Source organism: Sapajus apella, unplaced genomic scaffold (assembly GCF_009761245.1).
Source record: "Sapajus apella isolate SASKATOON/1434 unplaced genomic scaffold, GSC_monkey_1.0 scaffold26, whole genome shotgun sequence".
In the NCBI taxonomy this organism is placed as follows: domain Eukaryota; kingdom Metazoa; phylum Chordata; class Mammalia; order Primates; family Cebidae; genus Sapajus; species Sapajus apella.
The window spans coordinates 12,167,701-12,186,192 of NW_022436966.1; the positions used below are offsets into that span (position 1 = coordinate 12,167,701).

The 18,492-nt window shown below is 39.1% G+C and overlaps 1 protein-coding gene across 1 annotated transcript in view; it reads left to right on the forward strand.

The window, feature by feature from the left end:
- USP34 (ubiquitin specific peptidase 34) overlaps nt 1–18,492 on the forward strand; it is a 220,528-nt gene that overhangs the window by 200,600 nt on the left and 1,436 nt on the right. The window contains 8 exon segments of the mRNA XM_032292024.1: nt 219–326; nt 1,650–1,754; nt 1,871–1,995; nt 3,002–3,125; nt 14,151–14,230; nt 16,426–16,566; nt 16,667–16,810; nt 18,046–18,205. Of these exon segments, the coding sequence (XP_032147915.1) occupies nt 219–326; nt 1,650–1,754; nt 1,871–1,995; nt 3,002–3,125; nt 14,151–14,230; nt 16,426–16,566; nt 16,667–16,810; nt 18,046–18,205 (987 nt within the window).

Consider the following 18,492-nt stretch of genomic DNA (forward strand, 5'->3'; position numbering starts at 1 on the left):
TCACCTGAGGTCAGGAGCTCAAGACCAGCCTGACCAACATGGTGAAACCCCGTCTTTAAAAAAAAGAAAATAAGAAAATAATGACTTAGCAGTCACCAAAGATGTTTTTGTAATTTATTTAAATCTCTAGTATCAGTATTTTATAGTTTACAATAGAAAACATTTGTGAGGAAGTTTGATCTCAGATGGCATATTTATGTGTGCTTTTATATTTGCAGATGTGAAACAAGCATTAATCCAGTGGCAGGAGCGAATTGAATTTGCCCATAAACTGTTAACTCTTCTTAATTCCTATAGTCCTCCAGAACTTAGAAATGCCTGTATAGGTAAGTTACTTGAAAAATTTGCCTATGTAAAAACCTAGTGGAAGAACATTGTTGTGAGTTTTTCTGTGATGTTAGGCCTGTAGTGTTTGAAAGATATTTGTGCTTTTTATGTGTAACTCACATTAGCTAGCAGGTCCTTAGAAAATTAAAATTTCTTAACTGCCTCATAATTACCCACATTGATAATAGACAGGTTACTAAATATATATGGTCTCCCCAACCTTAGTTCATCTCTAGCTTCCTACAGCTCTAAAATCTTGTGATCCTATGTAAAGCAAGGTTGAATCATAACTGTTTACAAGGTAGAACTGACATTGTAAAAGATAAGAGTACTTATTTCACTGTGAGTTCTTTTGCCTAAAGATACATCTCAATAGCTGTTCTTAGGCTCTGAGTATTGCATCTTTTATTGATTGCATATTTATAATGAAATAATTGGTGGCTTTTAAAAGACACCCATTTTAAATTTGTAGGTTTTTTTTTTTTTTTTACTACCTTAGAAACTTCTTTAGAGACCATAACTGTTTTGCAGTTTCTCAAATAGCGTGGAAAACTGGCTGTTGTGTAAGCAGCTCATCTTGATGTTCCTTATTTACTTCTCTAGCAAGAGGGGAAGGGCACATAAGCAGTAAACTGTGATCATCAGAAACTGCCTATAGCCTGTCATCATGAGCTTTATTCCTTCCTGTGTGATTGGAGAATGAGAATCAGTCCAGTCAGCATTGTAAAACATTAAAAGTAGATTAAGGATTATCCCTCAGAGCAAAAGAACTTTGAACCTTAGGTTTCTTTCTAAGCTGTTTTAGTTGAATTTATGAGACACATAATCAATGTACATTAAGTAATCTGGGCTTGCTTATGCCTGTAATCCACGTAATTCAGGAGGTCTAGGCAAGAGGATCCCTCAAGTCCAGGAGTTCAAGACCAGCCTGCACAACATAGCAAGACCTCATCTCTACAAAAACAAAAAAATTGGCTAGCTGTGGTGGTGCATGTCTGTAATTCCAGCTACTTGAGAGGCTGAGGCAGGAGGACCGCTTGAGTCCAGGAGTTAAAAAAAAAAAAAAAAAAACCCTCACTGTACTTGCCAGAAAGTATCTCATAGTTAAATAAATACCAATAAATAGTGTCTTAAACTTTTAAATGATGCCCTGTTGTAGTTAGTAACTCTGCTGATCCAGACTTGATTGAGCATCAGAGCTAAGTTTTAGACTCATTAAACTGGTTGCAGTGAGGCAACCAATTATGGGATTTGTGAGATTGAAAGTAGCAAGTAGATGTAACTCTAATTTTTTGCTACCCAAATTTTTTTTTTATTTTCAGATGTTCTCAAGGAACTTGTACTTTTGAGTCCCCATGATTTTCTTCATACTCTGGTTCCCTTTCTACAACACAACCATTGTACTTACCATCACAGTAATATACCAAGTACGTATTTGTCTAGCACAATACTTAAATATGGTTCACATTTAATCATTCTGCACACTGAAGCATGGAGATTTATTTTTTCCATTTATTCTTACTGTACACTTTTAATATCTTAGTGTCTCTTGGACCTTATTTCCCTTGTCGAGAAAATATCAAGCTAATAGGAGGGAAAAGCAATATTCGGCCTCCGCGCCCTGAACTCAATATGTGCCTCTTGCCCACAATGGTGGAAACCAGTAAGGTATGTTGGGATGCCAGGAAAATCCGTGTTGCTATAGTACAAAGTAATTTGAAATTTTTCCCCTGGCAGTTATGAGTAGGTTAGACTTGAGTGACCAATTTTGTGGATCCTAAGAAGATTAGATTCATTTGGACTTCTTCCTTTTAGTGCTCTGAAATGTTGGTTTAACATTTGCAAAATCAACAATAAGCACAAGTAGTAAGTTTTTTTTCCCCTCAAAAATTACCTTAATAGTAAGTCTTAGTATTTATCACTAGGCTAAATTATAACTGGGTCATATATGTAAATTTGAAAAGTCATAGGCACTCAACTGTTTTTTGTTTTTTTTTTAATTTGGCCATATAATCAATGCCTTCCTCTATTGCCCTTAAATTATATTCCTTTGACCTAAGAATAATATCATTGATTGATAGATTCGTCATCATTTTTAGTCTGGTTTCTGTCCTCTAACTCGTATTCTAAAATAATGCCAATTCTAAAATTATAGAGACGAGGTACATTGATACAGGATAATTTATCTTAGTTTCAGCATTTTTAAAAACAATTTTTTCCTTTATCTTTCTTCACCCACACTTCATTCACACTCTCCCTTGCTTGCCATCTTTGGATCTTCAGTATGCTTAAGAAGTTCATGTAAGATAAAATACTAAAAATTAACATTCTAGCAACATTATAGGAATAACTTGGAATCTATTTCAAAAAATCAAATTTAATTCATTTTTCTTGATATGTCTATAGAACTAAAGTGTCAAATTTTAAAATCCTACAGTAATTTTACTTTATTAAAGTACATAGAAATAACGGGTAATTTTAATTGATAGCATTTGCACACTGAAAATAAACTTACGACAAGATCATAACATTCCTAGAAATTTGGACTTAAAACTAGGTTCTTACAGAATATAAATATTTAATCAGCTTTTTAGTTAAACTTATTACATTTACACAAATTATGCTCTTTATTATACAATTTAAGTGCAACCATTTTATCATCTTTAACCTTCAGGGCAAAGATGACGTTTATGATCGTATGCTGCTAGACTACTTCTTTTCTTATCATCAATTCATCCATCTATTATGCCGAGTTGCAATCAACTGTGAAAAATTTACTGAAACATTAGTTAAGCTGAGTAAGTATAAAAGATGAGCAGTAAATTCCACTGAATTATTTTAAGCCACCAGCCATTCAGGAAGGGGAGAAAAAATACGAGACAATCTTTTTTTTTTTTTTTTAAGTGAATGTTTAAAAATATTAATATTCTTGGGAACATTTTAATTTTCATTAAGAAAACACCAACTTACTGGTTTCCATTGAATCGTTCTGCCCAGAGTTTCAGCTGGCCTATAAAGGAGTGTGGAGTAGGGCTGATCACTTCTGTACATAGAAGCCCACATCCTCCACCATCTGCCCAGCAGATTTTGGAAAAACAAAACAAAACAAAAAAACTGCTCTGCTTAGGAAGGGAGACTTAGAGGTGGACTTCCCCAGCCCTTATCTTGAGGGTAAAGATGAGATCTATAGTGCCAGCTGTGCTTTGGAGCTGGCAATGGCAAGAGCAAACAGTGGGCTTGCCAGTGTGAAGCAGAGGTGCATATATGAGTAATTAGGAGGTAAGTCTAATAAAATAGGTGAGTGAGAAGAGAAACTTGGAAAGGGAGATGATGAGAAATCAAAAACAAAACCATCAGTGAATTATGTAGGAGTGGGAGAAGAAACTCAAATATCCTTAGTAATATTGTCTCTGCAGTGATGTGCCTGAGAGTTGCTAGAGAACTGCTCCCTTTGGATAACATGCCTATAGCTGATAAGTTTCTTGGAGACAAGCAGCTCTCTTCCAGAGGTCCTCCATCTCAGGACTTTAGAGTTCTAGGCTTCTGTGTCCTCCCTCTTGACTTAATATGGATGGCCCAAGATCCTCTCCAGTGTTCCATAGTTTTGTTTTGAGGGTGGGAAGTGAAATACTTGTGGAATCACCACCCAGATCCAGAAATAGAATATTGCCATACCCTGCAAGCCGCCTTTGTGCTCCTGCTCTGTCACAGTGCTCTCCCTCCTATGGAAAAGGTTTCGATCCATTTCAGGTAGGACAAAAGATGTGACCCTACCGTAGATTTCATTATCCAAGAAGAAGGAAGTGGTAACAGCTGTCAGGGATAATTCCACTTCAGCAAAACCATCTTATTGGCAAGTGATTAGAGCATTTTTAGATTTGAAAGCTGTTTCCTGGTAACCTGGTATTATTAGCTGGTTTTATATATGGGTGACTGGAATGCCAAGATGTAGGCAGGAGCAGTGAGAATATATTCAAATTGGCCATTTCAGGATTATGCACCTGGGTCATGGCATTTGGTAAAAGGGCAAAGCCCAGCAGTGGCAGTGACCAGGTGTAAGAGAATATTCAGGAGTTCTAGAACTGTACAGTCTTCCTCCTGTATAAAGAAGGAGAATTATAAAAACAGTGACCTTTTAAAAAGTTTTTGGTAATTGTGTTCATATAATTTGTACTAAAAGTTATGTGAGGAACTATTCTAGCTACTGAGACAGCTTTAACCAAATATTGAATGTTCTACTCTGTTTTGGGTTGTCTTCCTTGTCAACCCAAGAGCACACTTTTAGGGAAATTAAACATGTTGGGGAAGTGGAAGAAGGGAAACGATACTTGCCATCACATCAGCTGAATCAACTTTGATGGTACTTTATAGTCACATCACTTTTACAACCATGAAGCACTATCAGTGTTGCCTTATAGTGTTCTCTGTATTAGCACTACTTTGTAGAACTTGCCATAAGGATGGAAATACTCTTCAACTGCACCACCAACCACAATATAATAGTCACTAGTCAGTCATTTGTGAGTGTTGAGAACTTGAAATATGACTAAGGAACTGAATTTTTATTTTCTTTGATTTTAACCAAAATAAATTTAGCCAAATGTGACTGGTGGCACAGCACTAAATATAAATCAAAACATTCACAAATGAGCAGGAAAAAGAAATTTTTCTTGGTTAATAAAGAAAATTGGACATTGTCTTAGATACAAAGTTCTTAGCTCTTTGTATCTAAGACCTAAAAACAATGCTATCCTTATGCCTCCTATAAATGGAAAGAGTGTATCCCACAGTTTGAAGTTAACTCCCTCTTTTAGCTAACAGAATGACTGTTTCCAAAGAGAGCCCCAGAAGAGGGCTTGAGAAAAGAAAGTCCATATTAATGACCACACAAGGTTGGTAGAGAGTTTTAATTTGTATAATTTCTTCAAGAAATTATGTTTGGTAACAAGAAAAGGATGAGTTTAAATGGTTGTATCTTTAATCATTTGAACGTTGAGGTTCAATAGTCTAAGGGCCACAGTATTGTGATCATAGGTGAGAACATCTCATGACCTCTATTGGATTGTAAGTCATTTCCAGTTGTGAGGAAAAGTCTTTGTGGTAATTTTTATATGGGCAACTGAGCAGATCTTAAGATTGGTTAGAGGATAAAAGAGAAACACATAATAATTATAGATTAGAATTACTGAGGACAGTAGAGTTGCAGGTACTAAATAGTAAAGAGCGAGGGTTGGAGTGTTTTTCAAGTGAGGCTGGTGAGGGATGGGGTTGGAGGAGACAGAAAGGGAGAGAGAATTCAGGGAGAGTGAACAAAGCTGCCAACTGCCATCTGAGAAAACAGTGCATTGGCAACCACAGTATTTTGATACTTAAAAATAGCAGAAGCCTGGGCAACTTGCGGAGACCTCTTTACAAAAAAAAATTTTTTTTAATTAACCATACATGGTGGCACATACCTGTGGTCCCAGCTACTCAGGAGGCTGAGGTGGAAGGATTACTTGAGCCCAGGAAGTTGAAGCTGCGGTGAGCTGTGGTCATACCACCGTACTTCAGTCTGGACAACAGAGTGAGAACCTATCTGTCTCTCCGCCCTCGCCCAACACACACACGCACACACACACACACGCACACACGCACGCTGACACTGCTGATTTGTAAAATACTAAAGTTGTGATAGTTTTTATTTTTTAGAATTTAATACATAGATCACAGTTCAAAATATCAGAAAAATAAATATCAAGATATCACAGACCTGTCCCCACCATTTTTTTTTTCAAATATAGATGTTTTTCCCTCTTTCTTTCACAACAGTAAACTATACTGATTAAAACCATGTAGTATAGATTCAGAAATACATAGGCAAAACAGTGGGTAAACAGCCTCAACAAACATAAGGATACACGAGGATTTAGTAGATGATAAAGATGAGATCTCAGATTGATGGGAAATAGGTAGTTCTGAAATAACTGGTTAGCTCTCTGTGGGGCAAATCTTTAATAGACCGAAATTAAATCCAGGAGGATTAAGGACTTAATTGTGGTGTGGTGGCTCATGACCGTAATCCCAGCACTTTGAGAGGCCGAGGCGGGTGGATCACCTGAGGTCAGGAGTTTGAGACCAGCTTAACCTAAGAGTGGTGAATCCCTCTCTCTACTACAAATTTAAAAATTAGCCAGGCGTGGTGGTGGGCACTTAACACTGCCAGCTACTGGGGAGGCTGAGGCAGGAGAATCCCTTGAACCTGGGAGGCAGAGGTTGCAAGATTGTACCATTGTACCACTCCAGCCTGAGCAACGGATGAGATTCTGTCTCAGAAAAAAAAGAAACACTAAGTTGAAAGTTTTGACTATATAAAAATTGAAAATACTACATGGTGAAAATGCCATAAACTGAATTAAAACAGCTAACTGGGAAAATGTTTGCATACTTAACAGATAAATAGCCAATACTGCCAATATATGAAAAGGATTTGGTAAGATGGTGAAGAACATTAAGTAAAATCAGCAAAGGACATGAATAGGCAGTGTACACACACACACACACACACACACACACACACACACACACACACACACACACACACACACACACACACAAAAGTAAGTGTTTGGTAGCCATATGAGAAGTTGCCCAGACTTACTAGTAAAGCAAATGATTTGTTTATCTCCCTCCCTTCCCCGCCCTGAGATGGAGTCTCACTCTGTCACCCAGGCTGGAGTGCAGTGGTATGATCTCTGCTCACTGCAACCTCCTCCTCTTCGATTTAAGCAATTCTCCTGCCTCAGGCTCCCAAGTAGCTGGGAAAACAGGCACACACCACCACGCCCCACTTTTTGTATTTTTAGTAGAGACAGGGTTTCATCATATTGGCCAGGCTGGTCTTGAACTCCTGACATTGTGATCTGCCCACCTCGGCCTTCCAGAGTGCTGGGATTATAGGTGTGAGCCACTGCAGCTGTTTATCTCTTTAAAAAAAAAAAACAAGAAACAAAAAACTATGAGGTTGATACCCATATGGTTTGGGGAAAGAAGAGATCTTATAATAGGGTACTAGTCAGAGTCCATTTGGGAGGCAATTTGGCCTTATTAAAATTGAGAATGTTCATGTCTTTGACCCAACAATACCATATTCAGGAATCTACCATATTCTACTTATAACAGTGTATAACAATATACAGAGGATATTTATTTTCACTTTGGTTGTAATGGGTAAAAACTGGAAACAACTCAAATGTTTATCAATAGGTGCTTTGTTAAGTAAACCATAGTCCACCTATATTGAGACAATAAACCATAGTTCACCTATATTGAGACATTTAAAAAGATAGGAATATTCATTGAATTACATAGAAATGTAAAAACAATATACAGAATATAACCATATTCTTATAAACGAGGGGAAAATCTCTCTTAGTACCACGTACAGAAAAAAAGTAGAGGAATTATACTCTATAAGGATGAAATTATAGAATGCTTTCACTTTCTAGGTTAAATATATGTGTGAGCTTTAAATTATTTATAATGATTATGTATTGGTTTTGTAATTTTAAAAAGTTATTTTGATATTACAGAAAACTGGTATGGCCAATTCTGTAAACATATCACTTTTTTAGGTACCATAGTTCACATGTGAAATCAACAAAAGGGGATAGTCTAAATAAATCCCTAGTGTTCGTCACTGTTTAATTAAATAATTTTCAATGGCAAAACAAGGATCCCCTTATCACCTTTAACATTTTAAAATTTTTTCTTGATGCATTAGTAAGTGAAAGTAAGCAATCTGATGTTGTGCAAGTAACATTATGATATATCTAAGACATCCAAAATTTTCCAAATCTGTAGAATTAAAATGTAGCCTAATTACAGAAAGGAAATATATTTAAAAATCTAATTATGGAACACACAACTGTGATTCACACTTCATTTCTTTGTGATATTGTGATGCTGTTGACTAGGGAAATGCCTGGTTAGCTGTTTCCCAGAAGTCTTTCTAGGGTAAATATACTTCAGACCAGACCAGTGCCATGCATTCAGTGCAGATCAGAAGCCAGCTTTTTTACCAGCTCATTAAGAGTAAATCCATTTACGCTGGGCTAATACAAAGTAATTACATTCAGGAGACATATTTATAATCCCAAAGTTGGTTACCAGTTTATAGAGTATCTTAATACATCACTCAGAATAGAGCATTGGTCATGGGCTTTCATCCATTGCCTGAAGCCAGCACTTAAACCCTGGATAATGCTTGGATGGGATTAAACACTCCTATAGAGAACTAGACAGAGAATCATAACACAATTCAGATTATATATACATATAAGATACATATTAAATACTTCATCCTTACAGCAATCATAGAAGTACAGATAATTTGAAATACCATTTTACCTACAAAAGCAGGGTTTTTTTTAATTTTGTTTTGTTTTTTTGAGACGGTCTCGCTCTGTTGCATGGCTGGAGTGCAATGGTACAATCTCCACTTAACTGCAACCTCTGCCTCCCAGGCTCAAGCAGTTCTCCCATCTCAGCCTCCCAAAGTAGCTGGGATTACAGGCACATGCTACCACATTCAGTTAATTTTTGTATTTTTAGTAGAGATGGGGTTTTGCCATGTTGGCCAGGCTGGTCTGGAACTTCTGATCTCAGGTGATCTGCCCATCTCAGCCTCTCAAAGTGTTGGGACGACAGGCCTGAGCTACCACACCCAGCCAGTTTTTAAAATATTTTTTTTGAAAATACTACATCCAGTAGCTTCTACAGTATAAGCCATTACTGATTAGAAAAGGGTACACTTGAAACAGTTTTTTGTTTTTGTATATTAGTTCCTTCACAGGTGGGGATGGGACAGGTTATAGACCTTGTTGAGGATGTCTGAAGTCACAGGGTAAAGAAAGTGGTACAGAAGCCAGGATCTTTTAGTGCCCATCCTGTTTACAGAGGCAAAGCTTAAATGTGTGCCTGAGAACTTTGGTGATTGCATCTTCCTGTGCTTTGCATCCAGTTAGTGAGACAGTCCAGAAGGTACTGGAGGAGGCATGTGTGGAGTAGGAGGCGTTGGCCTCAAGCTTGAGCTACTGAGACAAGGAGCCTCTTATTCCCAGTGCCTTGTGAAGATGCTAGAAAGAAACAAGCTCACTTGCTCTGAAGGGACAGCCTTCCAAAGGTGGTGCAGTTTTGAGAGGAAACAGGTAGGACTCTGAGAGAGTCGTCTTTAGCTCACCATAGGTGGTGGTACAGTATTTTCCTGACTGAACTGTAAAGAGAGTCTAGGGAAAATAATTTTTACATTAGTAAGTACATATGGTTCTTACCGTGTTACAAACTAGTATATCAAATTAATGATTTCCTAGATGTTATGTTGCCTGAAATAAGGCTCATGTAGTATTAGCCCGTCTAAGTGAATATAAAGAAAAGTATTAAGTAGGTGAATGTGAATGCTCAGACCTGTAATCTTAACACTCTGGGAGGCAAAGGACAGACGATCTCTTGAGTCAGGGATTGGAGACCAGACAGGCAACATAACAAGCTCCTGTCTCTACCAAAAAAAAAAAAAAAGTGGGCTTGGTGGCATGCACCTGTAGTCCCAGCTACTTAGGAGGCTGAGGCAGGAGGATCACTTGAGCCCAGGAGTTCAAGGTTACAGTGAGCTATGATTGAACCACTGCACTACAGTCTGGGCAACACAGCAAAATCCTGTCTCAAAAGAGAAAGTATTAAGTAAGCAATAATACAGGTGATGGGCAGATGGGAAGAAAATCATGAAAATGCCAATACAACTCCCAAAATGGATGAGAAAATTTAATGTAATGATCTGACATACCTAGAAAGTGTTTATTTCCTTCTTTGTTGTTGTTTTCAGACAAAGTCTCACTCTGCGCCCCAGGCTGGAGTACAGTGGCACAATCTCGGCTCACTGCAACCTCTGCCTCCAGGGTTCAAGCAATTCTCCTGCCTCTGCCTCCTGAGCAGTTGGGATTACAGGTGCTGGGATTACACGCCTGGCTAATTTTTGTTATTTTGTTTTTTAGTAGAAACGGGGTTTTGCTACGGTTGCCATGCTGATCTCAAACTTCTGACTTCAAGTGATACGCTGACCTTGGCCTCCCAGAGTGCTGGGATTACAGGCGTGAACCACTGCGTCTGGCCTATTTCCATCTTTACTTGTAAAATAGTGATACTTAGAATACCACTTCAAAGTGATTAGAGATCATAAAAGGACTCTATGGTATTTTTTATTTGTGTGGTAGTGCTGGCTTTTTGGTAGTTGTGGAAAATAGGTGTAGAGATTGCTTTTAGCTGGGCTTGGTAACTCACACCTGTAATCCCAGCACTCTGGAAAGCCAGGTTAGCCAGATCACTTGGGCCCAGAAGTTCAAAACCAGACTGGGCAACATGGCAGAACCCTGTGTCTCTACAAAAAAAAAATAGAAAAATTAGCTGGGCATTGGAGGCACACACCAGTATTCCCAGCTAGCTACTCAAGAGGCTGAAATGGGAGGATCACCTGAGCCTGGGTAGGTCCAGGCTGCAGTAAGCCAAGATGATGCCACTGCACTCCAGCCTTGGGCAACAGAATGAGACCCTGTCTTAAAGAAAAAAAAAAAAAGGCTCACACCTGTAATCTCAGCACTTTAGAAAGCCGAGGCGAGTGGATCATCTGAGGTCAGGAGTTGGAGACCAGCCTGACCAACATGGAGAAACCCCATCTCAACTAAAAATACAAAAATTAGCCGGGTGTGGTGGCAGGCGCCTGTAATCCCAGCTACTTGGGAGGCTGAGGTAGGAGAATCGCTTGAATCTGGGAGGCGGAAATTGCAGTGAGCCAAGATCATGCCATTGCACTCCAGCCTAGGCAACAAGAGTGAGGCTCCATCTCAAAAAAAAAAAAAAAAAAAAGATTGTTTAGGTCTGGTTACAGTGCCTTATTCCTGTTAGCCCAGCACTTTGGGGGCCCAAGGCAGGCGGATCACTTGAGCTCATGAATTATTATCAGCCTGGGCAAGATGGTGAAACCTCGTCTCTACAAAAAATACAATAATTAACCATGCATCGTGGTGCACACCTATAATCCCAGCTTCTCAGGAGGCTGAGCTGGGAGGATGGCTTGAGGCAGAGGTTGCAGTGAGCCAAGATCATGCCACTCTCCATCTTCCAGCCTAAGTGATAGTGAGACCTTGTCTCAAAAAAGAAAAAAAAAAAGATTGAAGATTATTTTTTTTTGGCGGAATAATAGGGAGAAAATGACTAGAGAAACTATGGTATACAGTCTGCTTGCCCATAAGAGGGTTCATGTTAGAGCAGCCTCTAGTTGAGGTTAGCGGGTTAGCAGACTCTTTGCAAAGAGTGGAGACTAAATATTTTAGACTCCACAGGCCACAAGGTCCCTGTCACGTAGTATTTTTTGTTTGGCTGATGGTTTTTTGTTTTGAGTTGACGTCTCACTCTCGCCTGGGCTGGAGTGCGGTGGTGCGATCTCGGCCCACTGCAACCTCTGTCTCCTGGGTTCCGGCAATTCTCCTGCCTCAGCCTCCCAAGTAGCTGGGATTATAGGCACCTGCCATCACACCCGGCTCAGGTTTTATATTTTTAGTAGAGATGGGGTTTCACCATGTTAGCTAGGCTGGTCTCAAACTCCTGACCTTGTGATTTGCCCACTTCAGCCTCCCAAAGTGCTAGGATTATAGGCATGAGCCACTGAGACTGGCTGGCTGATGGTTTTTTGTTTGTTTTTAACAATCCTTTAAAAATGTACAAGGCAGCCAGGGATGATGACCCATGCCTGTACTCCCAGCACTTTCCAAGGCCAATGCAAAAGGATCGCTTAAGGCTGGGAGTTTGAGACCAGCGTGGGCAATGTGGCAAGACCCCATTTCTACAAAACTTTTTTTTTTTTTTTTTTTTTGAGACAGTTTGCTCTGTTGCCCAGGCTGGAGTATAGTTGCACAGTCTCGGCTCACTGCAACCTCTGCCTTCCGGTTCAAGCGATTCTCCTGCCTCAGCCTCCTGAATAGCTGGAATTACGGGCACGTGCCATCACACCCTGACAATTTTTGTATTTTTAGTAGAGATGGGGTTTCACCATTTTCCTGCCTCTGCCTCCCAAAGTGCTGGGATTACCAGTGTGAGCCACCATGCCTGGCCCAAAACATGTTTTTAAGAAAATTGTTCGGGCCTGTAGTCTTAGCTACTAAGGAGGCTAAGATGTGACACGATCACTTGAGCACAGGAGTTTGAGGCTGCCCCTGATGTGTGATCATGCCACTGCACTCCAACCTGGGCAAGAGAGTGAAGACAGTGTCTCAAAGTAAAAAAAAAAAAAATTCTTAGTTCACAGGTCCATATAAAAACAGGCCATGGGTCAGATTTGGCCTGAGGACCATCTTTAGTTTGCTAACCTCTCCTCTACTTAATGAGTAATTAATGATACAGAAACATGGGAACGTAGGAACTCTCTTCCCTATAGCCACAGATGTGATGACATATCCTTGTTTACTTATGTGTATTGTGATACTATGGTGGGTACATACTGCCAACCCCAACCAGATTAGGTTAGAATAAAGGAGAGGGGAAATAGCATTTCCTTTCATCTTTGTAAAGGGACTTGTCAGGAAAATAAATTGGCTTACCTGTGGAAGGGATCCTAGGCATCCTTGGTAAGGCCGAGTGAGTGACCTAACTTGCCTGTGTCAATGTTCTCAAGTCTTTGATCTAACCCAGGGCTTGGCAGATTACAACCTGCATGCTGCCTGTTTTTGTATAACCAGTGCTACCTGCTAGCTAAGAATAGTTTTGATGTTTTTAATTTTTTAAATATAGAATTATATTTTCTGACATGAAAATTATGAGATTCCAATTTCAGTGTTCTTAAAGTTTTACTGAAAGGCAGCCACACCCATTTCCTTACTCTTGTCTAAGGCTGTCTTCACACTGCCTCAGCAGGCTTGAGCTGTGGTAACGGAGCATGGCCAGAAAGCCTCAACTACTATTTGGCCCTTCTCAGAACAAGTTTGCTGACTTCTGGTCTAACTCAGTCCTTTCTTAACTGGAGGAGGATAGTTTGTGTTGTATTTCTTCTTCTCCATGACTATGCTTGCCCTGGGAACCTGGGAAATGTGGAAGATGGGAAATTCATTTAGGACTGTGGTATTGAAGCTTCTGTACTTTGAGAGATAGGATGATAGAGGATAGGGGCACACATTTCTTAGTGACATATTTGACATCTGGAATGGTCAAGAAGTGGAGAGGCAAAATCATAGAGGTTCCAATTAGCGCACTCTGACACAGTGCCAGATTTGGTCCACTCAAAAGATCCTGGGAACAACCCTAGAAACTGGTGCTCAGGGCAGTGTTTGCTTAAATGTACCACAAAAGGTCGTTCTCTCTTTGAAGAAAGGAGATAAAAGGAAAGATACATTTTTTAATCCTCCACATTTTTTTTTTTTTTGACCTCTCCCCTCCTCACTGAAGTCTAGCCATTCTATGAAAATTATCTAATAGGCAGAGTGGTACCTCAATCCAAGGAAGATCTGGAGCCACTTGCAGTAACTTTGGTTTTCCCAGATAAAGATCTAATACTCAAGAAGAGTTGGTTTAAGTCCCACATCCTTCAGTAATGAGGTATGGGATATAAATAAATTCAAAGGACCACATTCTAAGTTATTTCACTAAATACTGGAATGAATTTGTCCCTTTTACATATTTTGTTTCTTTACAATGTAGAAAATATGCAAAGTTTTAGAAATAGCTAAAATACTGTACCTGCAGAGTATCTCAGTAGTGTAATTTGTAATTATAACCTATTCTGATTTCTTTTCAAATAATAGGTGTCCTAGTTGCCTATGAAGGTTTGCCACTTCATCTTGCACTGTTCCCCAAACTTTGGACTGAGCTATGCCAGACTCAGGTAAAGAAAATGAGTTTTAGATGATTGGTTTTTAGTCTCATCTGACTAAGTGCAAATGGGTTGAAGACTGGCTGAAAAGTGGGGATGTTTTAGAATCTTGATAGGTAAAATATGATTAATGAAAATACTACCTCTTAAATATTGGGCATCTAGTGTCCCCCTCCCTTTTTTTTTTTTTTTTTTAACTTCAGTAGGTTTGTATCATGGGATATTTCAAATAAGCTGGTTATAATTGAACTTCTCATTTATAGATCAGTACCAATAGTTGTAGGATACATCCAAAACAGGGAGATAGTGGGGAAGAAGACACATGCCACTTCTTGCTCCCCTTTACCTCTCCTTCTCTTCCTTCTCTTCCTCTTTTCCACCATTCCAAAACCTGTAGCAGAAACCCTATCAGCAGTCTGTCGTCTAACTCTTCCTAATCTGTAGTTTTTCAAGGGTCTGATGCACTTGTTTTCTTATAACAATCTCCTCAAAAACAGGAAAGATTACCATTCCTACATTAAGTGGCCGCATAAATAATTCTTGTTCCATTACAAAGGGAGAATTGGAAAGAGGAGGAGGAACCCCATCAGTACTAAGGTTTGGCTTATTTCTTAGATCAGGAATAAAGGATACCCACTCCTTTCAATCCCTGAAAAATAATGATTTTCCTGCCTGGTTGCATCTGCTCTACCCCATTGGAAGAGATGAATTTATTCACTTTCTTTGGGTGCAATCCTTGACCCACATCATGCTTTCTGAAGTACTTCCGAGTCTGGTTCAGCCTCCTACCAGGCTGTAGTGTGCTCTCTATTCTCCTGGATGTTTGTCATCCTGTACTGTACTGGTTCTTTCTCTACTTTTCCTAAATGGAGGTCAAGTTTAGAGACCTTATCAGAGTCATTGCCATTCCCTGAAGAAATGCCACTTTGTTCTCTACAGTAGAAATCTTTCAGAGACTAGTACACATTGATCTTAGCTCACTTGACTTAGTACGTAGTAGGTATTCAGAAAATGACTTTATCAATTGATTTTTGAGGTGAGTGGTCTATTCAATAAATGGGAGATCTCTGTTTCTCTCTCCATTGATGTTGTTGCTCTTTTTGATTCTTCCTGATTTGGGTACCTTGTTGGTTTCTGTACTCTCCTACCACCTATTGCTTCCCTACTGTCCTCTGTACTTCTACACTGCATGACTCCCTTCACTTGACTTCTTCACAGACAGAACTCACTGTGCCCCCAAATTTCCCTTAAACACAGCCGAACCATATAAAGCCTCCAAAGCCTCCAGTCCTGTAGAAGCAGCCAAACTGAGCAAGAAACAGGCAGAGGCTGTGACTGGTCAACTAAGGGAGATTTTTCTTAGTGCTAAGCATTTGAAGACCTGGGTCTTGGTCCTACTTGAATCCTAGTTTCTTGAGTGACCTTGAGTAATTTATTTATGACAGCTTACTCTAATAAAATATACGCATATACATACATACATATATTCTAAATTTTATCCTATTTTAAAAATATATTTTTCCATATAAATAAATGATCTATGATTAAAATACACATTTAAATCTAGGGAGTATATCTGCTTAAAGACATACTACTTGTGTTTAAGAGCCATGACTATATGAAAACAGGAAAACCAAATTTTTGTAAAATTTCCATATATTGGGACCACTGATTCTGTGTGAGATAATTAGGAAAGGAGGTTTATTGTTTACCTTTGCAGTGTTTATGGGGGGAAAGGTATTTACCAAATTACTGTTGCTAATGAGATTATACAGTAAAGTTTAAAACATTTTAGAGAATAAATTGATTTTGATTCTTAAAATGTGTCTTTTCACAACATTATGCTCTGGTTACCTACAAATTATACCTGAATTTGGCCCCTGAAAACATTCACATCCTATTCTTTGTTAGCCTTGTTTCTCTAGTGCTTGTTAATTCTCTGTGTTGAATAATAAACCTGCATTTCTTTTAAAACATTTGTTCAGTTTTGGCATCAGTGTCTTCCCCCAGCACTCACTCCTATAGTCCAAATTAGTAACATTTTACTGTATTAAAAACAGTTGCTGTTAACTAAAAATTCAATAGGCTGAATTAGACATGGCTTTTCAAGTGGGATTTTAAATGGCTTCAGATTTCCATGACACGCAAGCGTTGAAGCCCCAGTTACTTCAGTGCTCAACCATCAGTGCTTCTTCTCCCCACTTTAGTCTGCTATGTCAAAAAATTGCATCAAGCTTTTGTGTGAAGATCCTGTTTTCGCAGAATATATTAAATGTATCCTAATGGATGAAAGAACTTTTTTAAACAACAACATTGTCTACACCTTCATGACACATTTCCTTCTAAAGGTATGTAGTACTTTGGAAAGTCAATGTGTCATTTCCAGTTAATGCTTGTGTTTTCATTATGCTGGTCTTTTTGGAGATCTTTTTAAATCATCTTTTTCAGGTTCAAAGTCAAGTGTTTTCTGAAGCAAACTGTGCCAATTTGATCAGCACTCTTATTACAAACTTGATAAATCAGTATCAGAACCTACAGTCTGATTTCTCCAACCGAGTTGAAATTTCCAAAGCAAGTGCTTCTTTAAATGGGGTAAGAACTATGCAGAGGAGGCACACACTTTTAAACTGTCCTTTAGTCAACTGTTTGGCCTTCGTATGATTTTACTCTCATAACTGTAACCGATTTGAACTCTAAGCCACGTATGACAAAAAAAAAAAATGTAATACATGTTTACTATGTCTTGTATGTATATACCAACACCCTCTTTATCACCCTGGAAGCTACAAGCTGATGTCATTAAATGCTAAGGGTAATAAAGGGAACGTCTTAGTGGCCTTATCTCTACTTGGGTGTATTTTTGGAAATGTTACTTGTGATGTTTCTATAATTGCCTGTGGCTCCTAAGTAACTGAAACAATAATCTACGGATTTTAAAAGGCAGTTTCAAAAAAAAAAAAAAGGTCAGGCAGGGGGGCGGGGGGCAGCAGTTAAATCTAGAGCGTTAGTTGCCTTGTACGGACTCCCATGACAGCCATATCCTGGAATAATGGAACACCCTGGAAGCGGGCTAGAATGTTGTTGAGCAGCAGCCTCCCAAATCACAATATGCTTAACAGATGACAAAGCTCTATAAGGAAGACCTTACTATTTGTGTCAGCTATCAGAATTTAGCTTGAGAAACTGATTTGTCTATTAGTAAGACCTAAATTTCTCATGGATCATTCAAGGTTTGTTTTAAAAATTCTTATATAAGTCTACCTGAGCTCTATTACTGATATATATATATGTATGTATTTCCTTTTTTATTTTCAGAAGACACTATTTCAGTCTTTGGTCTGACTTGTTTGTGGGCATAAAATAATGCTATTAGTGACTTTAAGAACTAATGAGGCCAGGTGCAGTGGCTTACGAGGTCAGGAGATCGAGACTATCCTGGCCAACATGGTGAAACCCTGTCTCTACGAAAATAGAAAAAATTAGCTGGGTGTGGTGGCACGCGCCTGTAGTCCCAGTTACCCAGGAGGCTGAGGCAGGGGAATCACTTGTACCCGAGAGGCGGGGGTTGCAAGCCGAGATCGTGCCATGCATGCCCTCTAGCCTGGGAATGGAGCAAGACTCAGTCTCAAAAAAACAACTAACGAAATGCTGTAGTATCCTATAACTGGCTTTCTGGTTTTATCACTAGTCTAAGAATGCCAGAAAAACCAGGGTGTTCTCAGGAAAGAAAGGATTCTTGGGAAAGTAAACATCTGCATTTAACTGTAAACAGCTGCATCAAAGTGTTGGTTTTAGAATTTGACATGTTCGCATCTGGATTTTTGCAGGACCTAAGGGCACTTGCTTTGCTCCTGTCGGTACACACTCCCAAACAGTTAAACCCAGCTCTAATTCCAACTCTGCAAGAGCTTTTAAGCAAATGCAGGACTTGTCTGCAACAGAGAAACTCACTCCAAGAGCAAGAAGCCAAAGAAAGAAAAACTAAAGGTTAGCTTTATGGACTACTGTCATTACCTTTAGGGTGGGAGGAGGCAGTAATACACTTGGTGTAACTGGTCTTTTAATAGTTTTATATGACAGGCTGGGCCTGGTAGCTCACACCTGTAATCCCAACACTTTGGGAAGCCAAGGTGGGTGGATCACAAGGTCAGGAGTTAAAGAACCTATTTCTACTAAAAATACAAAAATTAGCCGGGCGTGGTGGCATGGGCCTCTAACCCTACTCAGGAGGCTGAGGCAGGAGAATCACTTGAACCTGGGATGCAGAGGTTGCA